Source organism: Microcaecilia unicolor, chromosome 12 (genome assembly GCF_901765095.1).
Source record: "Microcaecilia unicolor chromosome 12, aMicUni1.1, whole genome shotgun sequence".
NCBI classification, from domain to species: Eukaryota; Metazoa; Chordata; class Amphibia; order Gymnophiona; family Siphonopidae; genus Microcaecilia; species Microcaecilia unicolor.
In genome coordinates, this window is record NC_044042.1 from 62,797,747 (window position 1) to 62,815,741 (window position 17,995).

General features: G+C 43.6%; 1 protein-coding gene across 2 annotated transcripts in view; it reads right to left on the reverse strand.

Moving 5' to 3' along the window:
* Positions 1-17,995, reverse strand: part of CDON (cell adhesion associated, oncogene regulated) — a 192,800-nt gene that overhangs the window by 8,725 nt on the left and 166,080 nt on the right. For both annotated transcript variants that reach the window (XM_030220695.1, XM_030220696.1), the window contains exon 17: positions 8,483-8,553. In XM_030220695.1, coding sequence (XP_030076555.1) covers positions 8,483-8,553 — 71 coding nt within the window. The remainder of the gene's footprint in view (positions 1-8,482; positions 8,554-17,995) is intronic.

A 17,995-nucleotide genomic window follows, 5' to 3' on the forward strand; every position in this document is an offset into this window, starting at 1 on the left:
TGATAGACCATTAAATTTTAGAGGGGGGGGGGGGGGGTTGTGAATGGAGCCAGCTGGGTGGTATAGGTGGACAGTGCAGCAGTTCTGGGGAGGAACCCCACCATCCTGCACTGTCTGGAGCTGTAATCGTATTCTGGCCAGGGATGGATGGAAAATAATTTTTAAAAGTTAAAAACAACTGTCTCAGCAGTTTGGGCTCAAGTTAATGATTTCCACTTGTTTTTAATAAAATCTAAATAAACAAACAGAAGCAGTCAGTGAGCTGTGCCACATCACATACACACAGCCTCTCACTCTCATTCTCAAACACACATAAACAGAGCCTGTCTCTTTTCCTCACACACATACACATCCCATTTCCCTTAATAATGCAACCTGCCCTGTCACTTATTCACACCCTTAACCTCATTTTCACAGACATGCAGCCTTTCCTTTGTTGCACAAATACACAGCCTATCCTGCACCCTTATTTGTGCACAAAAACACTGCCCTTCACCCTGAAACAATAATACAGCATGCTCCCACCCAATACAGCTAGTCCCTCATCCTCATTCACACACACAAAGCGACTGCCTTCCCTCACTCACTTTATCATACACTGTCTCTGCTCTTTCTACTACACAGTCAAAAGAAATTACCACGTAGTGGGGCAGTTCAGGAGGGCCTGCAGTAAACAAAATCCCAACAACCACCAGGATAAAATGTATTAGCACACTAACGCAAGGCGGCCACATGTTGGCATCTGCCTGCATCAAGGATAATAGATCAACAAGAACACAGTGCACTGTTGACTACATAGCAGTGGTGTAGGAATGGGTGGGCCTAGGTAGGCACAGGCCCACCCAGCGGTGGCACCACACTGCTCTCTCTCCCCTCTCCTCCGCGGCATCTCAACATCTGTGCTGCTGTCTCTGAATCCCGTCCCTTCCTGGTGTACCGTACAGGTGTCCTTGGCGCCTGCAGCAATTCATTCTTGCTGTTTGCGCCAGCCCCACAGACTTCCATCTGCTACAATCCACCAGACAGAAAACAGGTAATGATGTCAGCGAGGCCGGGATGTAGCAGATGGAAGCCTGTAGGTTCCGAAGATGCCTGAAAGGTACACCAGGGAGGGATGGGGTTCACAGACATGAGCGCAGATGTGGGGTAGGTGACAAAAATTTGTAATTTAAAAAATATCTCCAGGAAGATATTTGTTGTGGTGGTCATGGTACTAGTGTGGTGGTGGTCGGGGGGGGGGGGGGGGGGGGAGGTGCTTGCATGTGGAAGGGCCCATCCAAAATACTGAGTCTGGCTACTTCTCTGCTGCATAGGACTTAATGATTGAGAATCTTCTATTTTTAAGTAATGCTGCACAACTTCAGAAAATGTCATGCTGCAATTCAACCAACAATAACAAAAAAATAAATCCCTGATGCAGATAGATGCCGAAACATGGCCGCTTTGGGCTGAGGTACTAATAAATTTTATCATGGTTGCCATACTGGTGTTTGTTGGCATTTTTACTCCAGGCCCTTCTGGAGCTGCCACTCCAGGTGGAATTTCTTTTGACTGGTTCTTTCACTGCTTCTTCGATATCTCTGCCTCTAATACAGACACAGAAAACCCACTTCATACACACGTGAAGGGCAATTCTACACAGTGTCTGAAAAAAAACAGGACCCCCAACATTTTTACAAATAACCCAAAAACAAATGTACTATTATTAATAAATTACTACTATTATTGACAGGTGTTACTGCAAGATGCGGTAAAAACTGGATGATCCCTGTTTTCAAAACGACATCATTCAGGAAGTGACCATTAAGATCTTTTTAGCAAAATGATGTTTAGTGAAGATAAAGCTGTGATTACATTTTTGAGACAAAAGGCATATATCCCCAGATTCTATATATCATACCTAGTGTTCCGTGTCGACATCCAAGCGCATTCTATAATAACACATGCAACTTAATTGGCTTAACAAACCAATCAGCATTGATAACAGATCTTAATGAGCAATAATGAGCACTTATTGGCAATAATTAGAATTTACCCGCACAACTTGCTAAGCGTATTCTGTAACGCACTCAACCTAAATTCTAATGCGTGCAGCCAAAAAGGGGCACGGTTATGTGTGGTGAAATGGGCATTTCGTGGGCATTCCACAATTTACATGTACTGTACTGTTACATAATATGCCCCTGTGCATCTAAATCTACGCGCTGGCATTTACGCCACTTTTCCCTTGGTGTAAATGGCTGAGCGGAGTTTTAAGCGCTGTGATATCAACTAAGCGTATTTTATATATTGTGCCTAAATATAGGCGCCGCTTACAGAATATGCTTAGGCAGAAATTTATTCCGCACGGAGTTTTCAGGTGCCATATACAGAATCTGGCCCATAGTGCAAAGCGATTGCTAAGGGAGATTACTAATAAAGGTTGGACTAATATAGTTTCAAAGGTCATACTAAGGGTCCCTTTTACCAAACTGCGGTAAAATGTTGCCTTAGCACATCCTTATGCTGGGGTAAAATGGCCGAGTTTTCAAGTTTTCCCTTTAGCATGTTGGTACATTGGTACATGAGCTCCTACCACCATCCATTATGTAGGCAGAAACACCCCCTCCCAAAAAATAAATACCGCAGGCTTAGCACATGCAGATGGAAAAACTAATACAGAATGATTTAGCGCGTTCTGGATTCGGTCATTTTTGCTGCGTAGGGCACATACTAGCATCTAACGCAGCTTGGTAAAGGGCCCCGTAGTATGAATTTGCAAGGAGGCATACACAGGAGTAGACAGCATGGTGGACCTCCAACTTATGTGCGAAACTTACAGAATACAGCAGGCAAGCTGGTGAAAGGATGACCATAATTCCGTGGAAGAATTAAAAAGAAACTGTGCCTTGACCACTGATAAAAGCTTGCAAGCCACAGCTGAGCCCATACGAAAGTGCATTAGTTTGATCCCCAAAATACTTCATAGCTGCATTCCAACCTTTTAACAGAGTTTCTGGCTATAGTAATGTGTAACTTTAGATGGTTATTAATGTGAACCCAGTATCAACCCCCAGCCCTCTGAAATCCTCTGACTGGACATCTTGATTGGAACAGATGACAGAAGCCAACAATATGTTCCAGTGTACTAAACACACACATTAACACACAGTCTCGCTCTCCCCTTTCTCTTTATCTATGGATGGAAAATGGTTAACCACCAGCAAGGAAGGGAAATTAAAAGCTGTATTTTGAAAGGCTCATGTCTTTTTTAATTGTAGCTCTAGGCAAGTTACATTCAGGTACACTAGGTATTTCCCTGTCCCTCCCTAGAGAGCTCACATTAAAAGGGGGGGGGACCTTTTACTAAGCTGTAACACAGCTAAAAATGAACTACCGCAGCTTTTGACTTGGTTAATCACTCTCTTCTACTTGCTTGCTTGTCTTCTCTAGGAATTTCAGGTACAGTTCTATCCCGGTTCACCGCTTTTCTATCTCACCACTCTTTCCAGGTTATGCTCTCTGATAGTACTTCTGAACAAAAGGATCTGCATCGTAGGGTGCCCCAGAGTTCAATCCTTTCACTTCTTTTTTGGGGGGGAGGGGAGTCTTCTTGCTGCCCTTATCCAGTCTTTTGGAATCTTGGTACATTTTTACACAGATGACATTCTTCTATTATATCCCACCTCCCCATCCTCGTCTTCTCTAGTTCCACGTCATGCTTGCCTCGAATCAGTTGCCAACTGGCTCAGAGAACATCAATTAATGCTTAATACAGATAAAACAGTCACTTGTTGGTTTTCCGGTGCCCCTCTGCCTCCTCCATCCCTTCTTACTCTTCTTGGCACGTTTCATCCCAGTATCCAGTTTTCGATATTTAGGCATCATTCTCGATTCCTCTCTTTCTTGTCTCCCACAAATCTCACATTTAACAAAGACCAGTTTTCTGGTCTTCCTTAGCTTAGAATTATTCAACATCTCTTTGATATCTCAAATTTCTATACATTAATCCTTTCTTTCTTTACCTTAATCCTTTCTTTCTTTACCTTACATCTTGATTATTGCAATATTATTTACGCTGGCCTGCCTCATTCCACATTGCGGAAATTACAGACACTACAGAACACAGCCATCAGGTTATTATGCCATGCTCATCGATCTGACCACGTTTCACCCTAACTGAAAAAATATCATTGGCTTGCCGTTGAATGACAGATTAAATATATAGTTGCACTGCTTTCTTTCAAGGCTCTTCGAATTGGTGTTCCCAACTATCTCTCCTGCCTGACCATTCCTTATTGCCCTAGTAGGACCCTTCGGTCACTAAATGATCATCGGATGGTTTTACCTAGTTCAAGGTCAGCTTACCTGGAATCTATGCAGCAAAATACTTTTTTCTTCATCTCCTTATACAGTTGGAACAATCTCCCCCTCTTCCTAAGCAAACTAAAAATTTGGCTCTTTCAACAGGCGTTCAGAGAGACTGTCTGACAGTCCCAAGCAATCCTACATTTTACCCTTACCTTTTATAAACACTTTGGTTGATCTTCCTCTACTCACCCCTTCCTCCTTTACTCCCTGTTTTTCCCCTTCCTCCTATTTGGCTCTTAGTGTGACTGTTATTGCCTGAGATCACAAGGAGCCACACTGGGATTTGATCCAGGTTTCCCTGCTTCTCAGTCCACGGTTCTAACTGTGAGTTAGCGTGCACTAAATTGTTTAAGGCACACTAATGAAATGACGTTAGCTTCTAAAAACGACTAAAAAAGTGCTTCTTTGTATACTTTACCCATTATTTTCCAAAATTATCTTATATGGTTGCGATCCATACAGTTCACTTTTTGTTTCCTCATTCCAAAGTAACTTTGTTCCAAAAAAACTTCAGGCTTAGCCAAGTTTTCTTTTGCATACATTAGCTGAATTTTGTGATGAAGTCATAGAAACGGTTTCCTTGTGATAATAAATCCCAAGCAAGTCATTGCTGTGTAAGCAACACTCTGCTATGGACCTGTGGATAATTATTCCAGTGTCAGCTTAACTTTCCAGCAGGTTATTTGCAGTCATCTCTGTGCTCGGTTTTGCAGATCTGAACCATTTATTGATTTTTCTTGGTCTTCCAGGTCTTGTCTTAACTTTGACAGTTCTGTGTAACTTAAATTCCTGGCCTGAAGAACTTTTTAAAAAGCAGTAATAAATTAACAATGTTCCTGACAGTTGAAATTGTTTACAGGAAATATTTGGAGGCTTTTTTTTTATATCCCTCCCCTTATTTCTAAAAGTGAATTACCTTAATTTTCCAATGCTTAGAAACCTAAGATTGTTGAAAGTAAACAGAACAACAATCATAAGCTGAAAGGTTATAAGAGGTAGAGTACTTGTTCAAGCATGGCATTACCTTCAACTCAAAAATTCACAAATTGAAGGCCTATAGAGTCATAAAACTTTCTGGGCCTTATTAACATCTTTTTTAAAAAGTAGAAAGGAATTAACTGGAAAGCTGCCATAATGTTTGCACCTGCCATATTCACTTTCATATTATTTTCAATCTGTTACAGGGGCGTAGCCAGACCTCGACGGAAGGGGGGTGGGGGCCAGAGCCCAAGGTAGGGAGGCACATTTTGTCCCACCTCCCCGCTGCCCCCCTGCCGCCACTGCACGAAGGTACCTTGGCTGGCGGGGGTCCCCAACTCCCCGCCAGCTGAAGCATTTGTCCCGCGCTAATTTCGCATTGCTTGTCCTCAGTCGTGCCGTGTATGCTCAAGTGTTGTGCATGCTCAGTTTCACTAAAGCGAGTGTGCACAACGTGACTGAGAAGAGCAGGGTAGGCAATGCAGCGAGAGCAGCACGGGACAAACACTTCAGCTGGTGAGGGTTAGGGACCCCCGCCAGCCAAATCGGGGGCCCCAGAGCCAATTTGGGGGGGGGGCAGGCCACCCATAGCTACGCCACTGGTCTGTTAAAATCAACAATAGCAATTAAAAATTAAGGGACTCTTTTACTAAAGGACATTAAGCCCGTAATGAACATTTAGGGCCCCTTTAACCAAGCTGCGGCAAAAGGGGGCCTGCGCTGGCGTTAGCACGTATTTTTCACACGCAACGAGGCTCTTTCCTGCAGGAAATGGCCATGGGGCAAGTAAGGCACTTGCTGCGCAGCCATTTAGGGGGACAGCCCTTACTACTACCTACTGAGGTGGCGGTAAGTGCTCCCGCACTAACCCGGTGGTAACCAGGCAGCATGCAGACCTGCTCAATTACCGTTGGGTACACTCCGGTACTACATATGACGGCTCGCTAGGGGTGGGATGTACCATCAGGCTGCCGCAGTAGCCTGGCGGTACTTCCTGTTTAGTGAGTGGTAAGCCCACGTTGGGCTTACTGCTGCTTAGTAAAAGGGGCCCTTAGTGCACAAAACTAGAGCGTCACAAAAATGCCTTACAGCGTTTTGCAGTATTTTGCCTCTTTTCGTATGTTAACCTGCGTGTTACTGATTTTTAAAAATTGTTTTGGGGGTGGGTGTGTCATTGATGGAGGGTGGATGTGTATGCATATATGGTGACTAGAGTTCTACATGCAAATCGTCACGTTTAGCTGATTTGTGCCTGGAACTTAATTGGGTAACAAGCCAATCAGCGCCTATAATTTATTTATTTATGACATTTATACCCCACATTATCTCAAATAAGATTCAAGTTCAATGTGGCTCCCAATATAACAAAAGTAGAACTGACAAGGCATTCTGATTACATAGAATAAAGCAGATTAATATATATATATATATATATATATATATATATATATATATATATATATATATATATATATATAAATACAAAATTACTAATAACAGCCTAACATGAAGTCTTGATCATATAACATGTTTGTAATACATAGGATACAATGTGAATATGGACAGAGCTGTTGTTATTGCAAGTTTAGTTAGAGGGTTAGTTATTTCTATTGTTAGAGGTTGATCTTATCAAGCGAGTTTTCAATAGTTTACAAAATATGAGATAGTCTTCAGTTTGACGGAGTAGTTTGGGCAAAGAGTTCCATCTGGTTGTACTTTGGTATGAAAATCCAGCATTGTGGACAGTTTTATATTTGATTTTATTACATTGAGGGACGTATAATACATGTTAGTAGCTCTATAAGATTCTGCATGTAAGATGGGGATGAACCATAAATTATTAGGTGGGTGAATGCACATAATTGAAGGGGGGCAGACTCAAGAAAAATGTCAGGAAGTATTTTTTCAGAGAGAATGGTGGATACTTGGAATGCCCTCCCGCAGGAGGTGGTGGAGATGAAAACGGTAACAGAATTCAAAAACACATGGGATAAACATAAAGGAATCCTGTTCAGAAGGAATGGATCCTCAGAAGCTTAGTGGAGATTGGGTGGCAGCACCGGTGGTTGGGAGGCGGGGCTAGTACTGGGCAGACTTCTATGGTCTATGCCCCAAAAATGGCAAGGATAAATCAAGGTCAGGCATACATATAAAGTAGCACATATGAGTTTATCTTGTTGGGCAGACTGGATGGACTGTACAGGTCTTTATCTGCCATCATCTACTATGTTGCAATCATGGAGACATGGGTCAGTGGTTCCCATGAATGGGATACAAACATACCAGGCTATAATCTATTTAGGAAAGATAGAGATGGTCATAAAGGTGGAGGAGTAGCTCTGCATGTGTGAAGCCCAGATTCTGGTGCATTTTAGTAAAAGGGCCCCTTAAATTTACAGAAAGTCAGGCCCAGCATTCAAAAAACGCAGAACTGCTAAATTTAGGCACCCTAAGGGGGTCTTTTACTAAGCCGCAGTAGAATTTTTAGCACATGCTAATGATTGGCATGCGCTAAATGCTAGAGTCACTCATAGGAATATATGGGCATCTCTAGCGTTCAGCGTATTTTCAATCAGCGCTCGCAACTAACGTGGTGGTGAAGGTGGTGGTGGGGAAAAGTCATTAGAAATGCTGCAAAAGCTGGGCTTTTACCACACCTTAGTTCTCCGTGAGAGTCACTAATCCACGGTATCTTGTAAGCTCCGTTATTCATACTGCCCGGGAGCATTGGAGACGATAGTGCTGCTGGCCTCATAATACATCGGTTTGGATTTGTCAGAAAACCAGAACTGGTCTAACTTCTTCCTTCAGGAACTGAATAATTTGGCAGCTTTGGTGATGTTAATTCCTGCTTGTGAAGACAGCCCCCTTCCTTCTAATGCAGGTCTGGTTTTCAAATATTTATCATAAAAATGGAAAAGGCATCTCTTAACTTCAACATGTTCAGAACTCATAAGTTGAGACAGAAAAAAAAAAATTAGTTTTCCATTTTCCTATTGGTAATCAGGGTCATTTTTTGGTATTTGGGATACACAAAGTTCTCTAAAGCAGCTAGCCTAACATTAATTCTGCCTGGCACTGGCTGGGTCATGACCCTGATGATTTCAAGCTCATCCAATGACCACTGCTACCAGCACATAAGGGCCTCTCTCACCTGTTATTATTCCGACAGCTGCTGCACTCAGTGGGGTCCACATGTGGCACTGCTGTGTACAGTCCGCCTCCCTGTAGGGGAATATAGACACAGAACGTAAAACACACCTGCCCGCTGGTGGCAGAACACCAACAAACACATCCTTAAGAGCAAAATATCCTAGACAGTGGTGTCATATCCTGGGCTATGTATTTAAAGAATACATTAAAAAAATAAACAGACTCTACAAAGGAAGAATGGAGGGGAGATGCTAACCAAAGGGTCAACATCATAGTCTAAAGTATTCCACAGCATGTTACTATTATGTCACCCATCTATATTTCTATAGTAGGAGGGCACATCCCAATGATGGACTATTGTGACCATAGGAGCCGACTCTGTGGGTGCTGTGGGTGCTTGAACACCCCCAATATTGAGAAAATTCCTTGTATGTGTCCAGGGAGGGGTTATTTCCACTGGGCTTAGCACCCCCAATAATTTTGAAAAGTTGGCTCCTATGATTGTGACTGAGATTTCAGTATGAAAACCAAGGGTACAAGTTCCAAAAAAACATTCATTGGTCGATATTTAGCTGGCGGTAGTCAGCATTTTTTTTAAACACTATCCATTGTTGGCTAAATTAACCCTGGATATGCGACAGCACTGGCTCTAAGTATCCGGGGCTAACTATCAAAGCTGTGGCCGCTGGAGCTTATGCAGTTCCCAGACGATATTCAGTCGGGCCCCCCTCTCCTACCCCTCAGGCACGTCCCCCTTCCGATCATCCTTCCCCTTAAACAGCTCCCCTCCATTAGATCTCCCACCTCCCAGCAAGTTTAGCCCCCCAATCCCCCTGGTAATGATAAATACACCCGGGGTGCTCCTGCCCTTAGCAGCTGCCTCATCAAAATGGTTGCTGTGACCTCTTGCAGCAGCCTCACAGTACTCAGTAGCATCCTTATCTGGGGGAGGGGGAATCAGAAAGAGGGGGGGGGGCTGATCCAGGGAGGGAGGGAGGGGGGATCAGAAGAGGACGTTCCGAGGGAAGGAGGGATTAGAAAGGGGGATAGGAGGGAGATCAGAGTGGCTAGGGACTATTTTAAGGGTTATTCCCCAGATTCTATATATCATGCCAAGATTTCTGTGCAGAAATTAAAGCGTATTACATAACAATGTTAATCAGCACTGAATAATTGCCAATTAACAAGCAGTCATTGATACTAATTGGAATTAATTACAATTTATGCACATAACTGTCTAAGCGTATTCTATAACTTGCTGCGTGTAAATTCTAAGTCACACAGTTGAAAAAGGGGCGTGGAATGGGTGGGTCGTGGGCATTACTAATATCTATGCGTATGGTTATAGATTACACCCGGTCTGTGCATAATTTAGGTGTCGGAATTTACACCCGGCAAGCAAAATGTCCAAATGCTGCTTTATGCCACTTTTTAAATGTTTTTCTCTTTCGAAAATGAGCCCCATAGGTGCCTAACTGTTAATTAATGGTGCCTTTGTCGCATGAAAGTGGTGCATACCTCTAGGTGTTGGCTCATAGAATTGCCCGAAAAGTCTTATGTGGATGTCATTGTGTATATTGTCCAAAAAGCAAAAACGTACTAGGAGCTTTCACAAGTGGGACAAATCCTTTAATTGCACAACTTGTATCTTGTACATCAATTTTGTACCATTGACGCGACACGGCCGTGTTTCGGCGCAAAGCACCTGCGTCAGGAGTCGTATATTGTGCCTATGAGATGGAAACAGTCGTAATTCAACATCCACAATTACCCATCTTTCATTGGATACGATCATATATTTCATGTGAAACAGAGCAGGTGCTAAATATGATCCAATATTCATGAAGACTATTTTATATTGGACAACCTAGAAGAACGATAAAACGTTGCATAGCCGAACATCTGAGTAATATCCATTGGGAAAAACTGGAGGCTCCTCTAGCGCCACATTGGAGGGAAAAGTGACATCTGGTCACAGATTTAAGATTTGTGGTGCTCAAAATGGTCTGATAATCATGTAGTGGCAAAGTCTCTGTCTAAAGTGTTGTTGAGGAAGGAGCAGTGGTGGTGGTGGGAGGCAGGGATAGTGCTGGGCAGACTTATACGGTCTGTGCCAGAGCCGGTGGTTGGGAGGCGGGGTTGGTGGTTGGGAGGCGGGGATAGTGCTGGGCAGACTTATACGGTCTGTGCCAGAGCCGGTGGTTGGGAGGCGGGGCTGGTGGTTGGGAGGCGGGGATAGTGCTGGGCAGACTTATACGGTCTGTGCCCTGAGGAGCACAGGTACAAATCAAAGTAGGGTATACACAAAAAGTAGCACATATGAGTTATCTTGTTGGGCAGACTGGATGGACTGTGCAGGTCTTTTTCTGCCATCATCTACTATGTTACTGTTACTACGTATATATTGGTAGAAAACTAAGTCCCGATGGATTGAGATATAGAATAACAATCTTTACTCTAAGTGGATATTTGTATAAGAGCTGAAACAGCTAAATGTACAGTAGGTGTAGAGACTCCTAGGATTCTGCTTTGCTTTGAAGGAAGACCTCTAGTGACTCTGTGGGAATATAGTGCAGTGACCTGTTTATACCCCTGCAGTTTCCAGGACAAGGGGTGGCTTCTCCTGACCAATGAGATAATAGTGGGAGGAGCCGCCTTTAGAAGGAAACTGGGACTGATAGAAATGGCTCATTCCATCTTTAAGGCTACTGGTTCTGTCTTCCTCGGCCAGGACACCTACTGAAAGGAAAGGAAACGACAGGGAGTCTGGAGGTACACAGAAGGGAAGCCTGTGCACCAAGAAGGCATCCTTTGATAGTGCATAGGCTTCCCTTCTGTGCATCACCAAACTCCCTGCCATCCCCTGCCTCTTGCTACAGAAGGGGGAGTTCACTGAAAAGAAACTAGTTCTTGCTGGTTATGGACATTGTTTTATAGTTGCCACTTTATTTTTGAGTAAACATCTGGTTCAGAACACATCCAGGACTGGGCGGTGGGTGGGTGTGGAGGTGGGTGTGCTGATTCTGGTGCCAACAGCCTCCCAGATTTTACTGGTCTTGACCTACATTCCCAGAGAGTTAAACCTGCAAAAGCCAGTGTTATTGCTGTGAAATTGAGTCCTGGTCTGCCATACAGCCTAAAATAGTTGCTGCAAGGGACACCAGCCCAGCAGGAGTTACTAGGGAAAACCCCTAGTTGAAACTGTCCTCACACTATAGGAAGACCAAAGGAGGAGGAAGGGAACTGTTGAGCCCAGAAAGAAAGTATGTTCAAAAAAGCAGTGCACTGGTCTTTTGCAGAAGACTTTGATAGATTCCTGATTATTCTGCATGCATGTCAGGCTCAAGCACCTGTCAGCCAGATCACCAGCTCCTGTCAGACGGGCGCTCAAAGGAGGAGACTGTATAAGATATTAAACTCATCTTACTTTCCTGCAATTAAACCAATTTAGCTCTCATTACTTCATAACAGTTATGTTTTTGAGTGTAATGTATTTTGACAGATGGGGTAATTTTCCTTTAACTGTGAGCAACACTAAGAAGCAAATGATCTTTTTTTTTTTTCTTTATTTTGCAAGCTGTTGCTTTTGGCTGCAGAGAGCCATTACTAAGCAGTAAGGTGCCCAGAATCACACATACCTCATTGTTAGGCTTGTGTCAGCAGCTCAACTTTACTTGAGGGGGAGGTGGTCCCTTGTGGGGATAAGGTCTGGTTTAAGTAGGGAATAAGCATGGCAATTGCCACAGGTCTTATTTATGCAAAGGACCTAGCCTCAGGCAATGCTGAGCTGTGGACACAGAACCTCAGGGAGTAGCATAATGGTTAGAGCACCAGGCTGACCATCAGTGAAGCCTAGCTCAAATCCTACTGCTCCTCCTTATAATCTTGGACATGTCATTTAACCCTCTGGAGACAGGGAAATTCCTACTGTACATATTATTCACCTTGAGCTACTACTGAAAAAAGTGCAAGCTAAATCTAACTAAATAAAAAATAATTCTGACTGGACCTGCTTCTTAGTTTTTGTCCTGGTTAAGCTTTGACCTTGAACGCATGACTCTCCAGCCACAGAGAGGAAGAAGATAAGAGAATAAGAACACAACTCTCAGATCAGAGAGACGTCAGAGCCAATCTGGATGAGAACAACAAGCCCGGCATCCTGAGTATGACAGAGGCCAGTCCAAACTCAATCTATCTCATGCATATTCACGTGTGTATCCTGAAAACCTGAATAGCTAGGTGTGCCCTGAGGAGTGGGTTGAGAAGCACTGCTCTAGAAACTTATCCAAAACTTTCTGAAGTTCATCTCATAAGGATGTGCACAGAGAAAAAGAATTTGATTTTTTCTTTAGAATTTTTCAGACCTTTTCCTAATTTTTGTTCCTTTGCTTTGTTTTAAACATTCATTTAAATGAAAACTTTATGTGTTGTAGAACTATTTTAACACAAAAAAATTGATTGTATGCATGTTAATTAAATTGATTTTGCATGCACTAGGGGACTTTTTACAAAGGCACCCTAGCGTTTTTAGCATGCGCTAAAAATAAGCGCGCGTTAATCGATAAAAATGCCCATATATTTCTATGAGCATCTCTAGCATTTAGCGTATGCTAAAAGCACTGGTGCACATTTGTAAAAGGACCCCTAAATATTTTAAGGTACACTAATGAGCTGAGGGGTCCTTTTACAAAGGGCCAATAGCGTTTTTAGTGCATGCTAATGATTAGCGCACACTAAACACTTAACACATCTTTGAAAAAGGACCCCTGAGTTAATATCCCTATCATCTAAATGACGATTCCTGACCACATTCCCTGGCAGCACATTTTAAGGTTTAATAAACTGTGAACTGAAAAAATATTTTCTAGAATTTGTTCATGGAGCATCACTAATGTTAGAACTGGTAGAAAGAGCAACTAACCCTTTCTTATTAACTTGTTCCACCCCCCTCAAAGCTTCATAAACCTCCATCAAGCTTACTCTCAGTGGTCCCTTCTGAAGCCTATTGAGTCATTCTGCAGAAGGAAACCCTCTGCTCTACCTCTTTTAAGATGAGAAAATCACAAATTTATACAAACACTGAGCTGAGAGCCAAGGATGGTAGCCAGGGCTCTAATCCCACTGATTTGGGCAGGTACGTTTTACATTTTTAAAAAAATGTATATTTATTAGTCATTTAGGGGTCTGTTTACTAAGCTGCAATAGTGGCTTCCATGCAGCATTGCCGACACAGCCCATTCAAAGTGAATGGGCTGTGTTGGCACAAACGCACAGTCAGCCATGCTAGTGGCTTAGTAAACCCCAGCGTTAAATTTTACATCAAGCTAAATAGTTGAAACAGAAATGATGATTTGGGTAACGAAAATACTAACGGAGTTAACACACACCACTAATAACTTGAAGAAAAAAAATAAAGAAACAAATTGAAAATACAATTAAACAACCCTCCAGCCAAAAGTCCATTAAGAGGTCCAATAACAACAGAATATTAAGGAAATTAAAACTAGCATACAATTCTAAGGAAAACTGACACAGCCACAGACAGACAAAAGGAAATCTACTTAGCCAGTAAGTTTGCTACATCCTGGAGAAGGGCAGCTATTCAGACCTTTAGCAACTAAAAAAGGGGAAAGATGGGAAGGGTCCCAAAAAACGTATTTAGCAGACTGAAACAATTATGCATTTACAGGGGAATTTTAGGAGAAAGTAATTGGAGAACACTTGGACGAAGCAATAAAAATTACCTTCATTTCTTTTGAGTATCTTGACTCAAATCAGGAAAAACTAAAACTTGAATCCTTCTCAAAAGCACTTCCTATTTTTAAAGTACTGACCAAGAATTCTCTCTCACACATATTCAATTCAACATTTGGTGCTAAAGAGTCCAGTGTAAGCTCCTCCGAAACAGATTGGTCCCTCTTTTCTTCATGGGAAGACAATACACTTCCAAAATCTTTGGAAATTGATCAGAATGCAAATGAAGGACTTCTTGAAAATAGTGGTTACTAAATCCATCAGGGAACTTCTTTTATCACGTGGAAAGTTCACCATTCCCTGCTGAATTCTCAACAGACTCTAACTTTAAACATATCCCATAAATATATTTGATAATTGTGAAGAAACAGTGTGTTTTAAGCCTGTAAAATATATTGGATATTTTCCTGCATTGATTATGTTCTGAAGAGAATTTCTCCTATTTGGTCAGCAGGTGGTGTTTCTTTGCTGTAAAGCTGTTAGAGAACTGAGAGTGTTTTTTCTTTAGTTTGACACAAACAGGAAGCAAGAAGCAGTATATATTTGAAATCTTGTTGACTGGGCTCTGATTGGCCCAGGAGTTCATCTCATTTGGACTTTACTGGTTTTGAGTTCAATTTCAGCCCAGGAGAAGAGAGAAAGAAAGCTCTTTGCTGAAGCCCTGTAAAAAACAGTTATATTTGATAACTGGTGAACACCTATATATGTCCTGATCTCCTCAGGTACTTTCTAGGAAGTATGAAAATGTTTAGTTAGTTTTCTAATTGATCCATTTTTCAGTTACTTGTTACTGCTTGCTATATGCATATTTTTTGTCCACTGTTCCAAGTTCTGAAAATAAACACATTTGTTTGTTCATTCTGCCTGTCTGGACTGATAAAGAATCCTAATGGTTTGTGTGTTGGGTCTGTGAGTGCTTTCTGGGAACTGTCGGACCACTGGGAGTGTGGCCCCAGTAACCTAGAAATTACTGGGGATAACTTGAGAGCGGAAGACTAGCCCAAAGGTGGCTGGGACCCAGTTAGTGGGGAGGAGGGTGCTACTTTATCATAGGAACGGAATCAAGTCTTATCCCAAATACAACTGGTTCAGTCAACAGTTATTGTCATGAAATGCCTAGCCACCCGCCTGGGTTTACCCCGTGGCCAATTAGAGAGTCTATCCCCAGCACAGCTCGGAACCACCTGCACCTGCCGCTTGTGCTCTACAGTTAGGGCCTTAACACTTGGGAAAAACCTGTGCAAGGGCACGCTAAGGTCATTTGTTTTTACTGCAGCTTAGTAAAAGGATCTCTAAATTTGTATCTGAGGTAATTAGAAGGTTACGGGGCTTTTCACTAAACTACACTAAGTACTTAACATCCAGTTTACACCATGTTAACTGCTAGTGTAGAGCTGTTTTAAGGAGCTTTGCAGTTTTTTTCGAAAGTTAGCATGTGTAAACTGGGTGTTACGTGTTTTTTGTGTCAGGCGTGAGCAGCATGAGCGGTGGAAGGGCGTTTGGTAGTTAACACATTGCCTAACACAGATTTAACACAGGACTACTCAGGGCCACCGAGAGGGAGGGGCAGGGGGGCAAGATTCCCCCGGGCCCTGCTTCCAAGGGGAAGCCCGGCACCAGGGTCTGTCTCTTTCCTGCTCCTAATGTGACCTGGGTGATCGCATCACGACAGGAGCAGGAGAGAGAAAGCTCCTGCGCTGGGCCCCCCTTAGAGGCAGGGGAGGAGCAGACACAGGTCTTCGGGGACTTTGGTTTGGCTGGCGGGGGTCCCCCAAGTCCCGTCAGCAGAACCTCCCTCTAGTGCTGTTCTCCGCCGCATTGCCTGCCCTGTGGCTGCTTTTCCCCTCATACTGGAGGAAGGTTTCTGCTGGCAGGGCTTGGGGACCCCCGCTAGCCAAGGTATGTGGAATTGCGGCAGGGGGCAGGGAGGTGGTGCAAAATGTGATCCCTTGACCTTGGGCTCCACTCCTTCCCCCCCCCCCAATTTTTATAGTCTATGTGGCGGTCCGGGGGGGGGCAGCGACAGTTCTGGGAGGGGGGGGGGGGCAGCGCAGCAGCCCTGCCCCTTGCCCGGCTCAGTTTCTCAGTGGCTCTGGGACCATTTACCACCTCCTGTTAAGTGCTTCCGTGTTAACTGGCAGCAGGTACCACTCTTTGATCTGAATCTTAACACACAACCTACAATAAAAAAGAGTGGGCACACCCTCAATAGAAAATCTTGTTAAATCACGGCAACTGCACATTTGACCATGGTTTAGTAATAGGGCCGCTAAGTGACTTTCCCAAGGTCAGAAGGAGCAGAAGTGGGATTTGAAACAGGCTTCCCTGGTGTCAGCCCAGTGCTCTAAATACTAGCCTACTCCTGTTTTGCCATATGCAGACTTTTAGCTGCATTATGCGTGCCAAATTATGTGGAGAACAGGGTCGATTAACCCATGGACCAGTTAAGGCTCTAGCCCAGCGCGCCAGAGATAATGGGCACTAAATGCCTGAGCCAGTGATGTCACTGGACCTGTAGGTTAAGCTGGCCCAGAGTTTACCTGGAAGCATTGAATGTGTATGGAAAAAAGAAGAGCCGGGAACCCCTTTCCTCTCTCTGTCTCAGGCCATCTTCTCCCGTCTACATTTAAAGGCAGTTTTCCCCTCCCAAACACAGACAGTGTTTTACCTAATGCTACCTGTATCAGCCCCAGTGTCTTCCTTCTGCCGCGCCCCAGCCCCTCCTTTGACATTCCTTCCTGTTTCCCCAGGGGCACGGCACAGGGAAGACATGGGGGCTGATGCGGGTAGCATAAGATGAAACGCTATCGTATTCAGGAGGGGAAAACTGGCTTTAAAGGTAGGCTGGGAAGAGGGGAGGATGGCTTGAGGGAGGGCATGCCAATGGGAGGGCGCCAAACCAAAAGTTGACTCAAGGCATCAGTTCCTTGAGCCGGCCCTGGAGGAGAACTTGCTTTTCACCTGTAGAAATTGCTTCGAGAATTGGCCTCTTCCTGATTTAAACCCATTCTCTAACCACAACATCAACCCCAAGATTTGAAAAGAACAGTCAAGTCACAATCCCAGGCAACCCAAAAGCATAGGGGAGTGAAGGTGTAATCTAACAGTAAGAGTGGTAATGTGAGAATCAGGGAAGCCAGGGTTCAAATCCTGTCTCTCCCAGTGCTGCTCCATGAAATCCTGGGGAAGTTTCTTCACTCTCCATTGCTTCAGGTATAAACTTAGATTGTAAAACCGCTGGGCATGCAAATACCTAGAGTACTTGATTGCAACTTGCCTTGAGTTCCAAAATTTAGCTCTGAAGTATAGTTTTACAATGTGAATTCCTGGCCTTTTCAAAATGAGTTGAGCAGAGTGGAATGCCTGCTCTCTTCCCTCTACATACAGTTTATGAGATCAGATCAGCACTGCTCTTTGGTAGTCTGTGCTATATACCTGAAGGCTGAAACTTTGAGAAGGAGATGAATCCTCACAGTTGGAGACAATTGTTCAGCTATTTCCAGCCACCAACTGGAAAAATACCATCTGTGATCTTTCTGGGGAATGCAGCGACCACCAACCTATTCTACTGAACACAAAACGCTGTTTAGAGACAATTGTGTTCCAAGAAGCACAGTCATGAGTATTTATAGTTTGGATGGAGAAGGCAGGGAGACTGGTGCAGCTTAGATCCCAGAGCTGGCTGTTTTTCAGAAGTCAGTCTCACTCAGCCTAGTCATGAATCAAGCTCCCATAATTTTGCCAAGCTGCCAAGGCACAT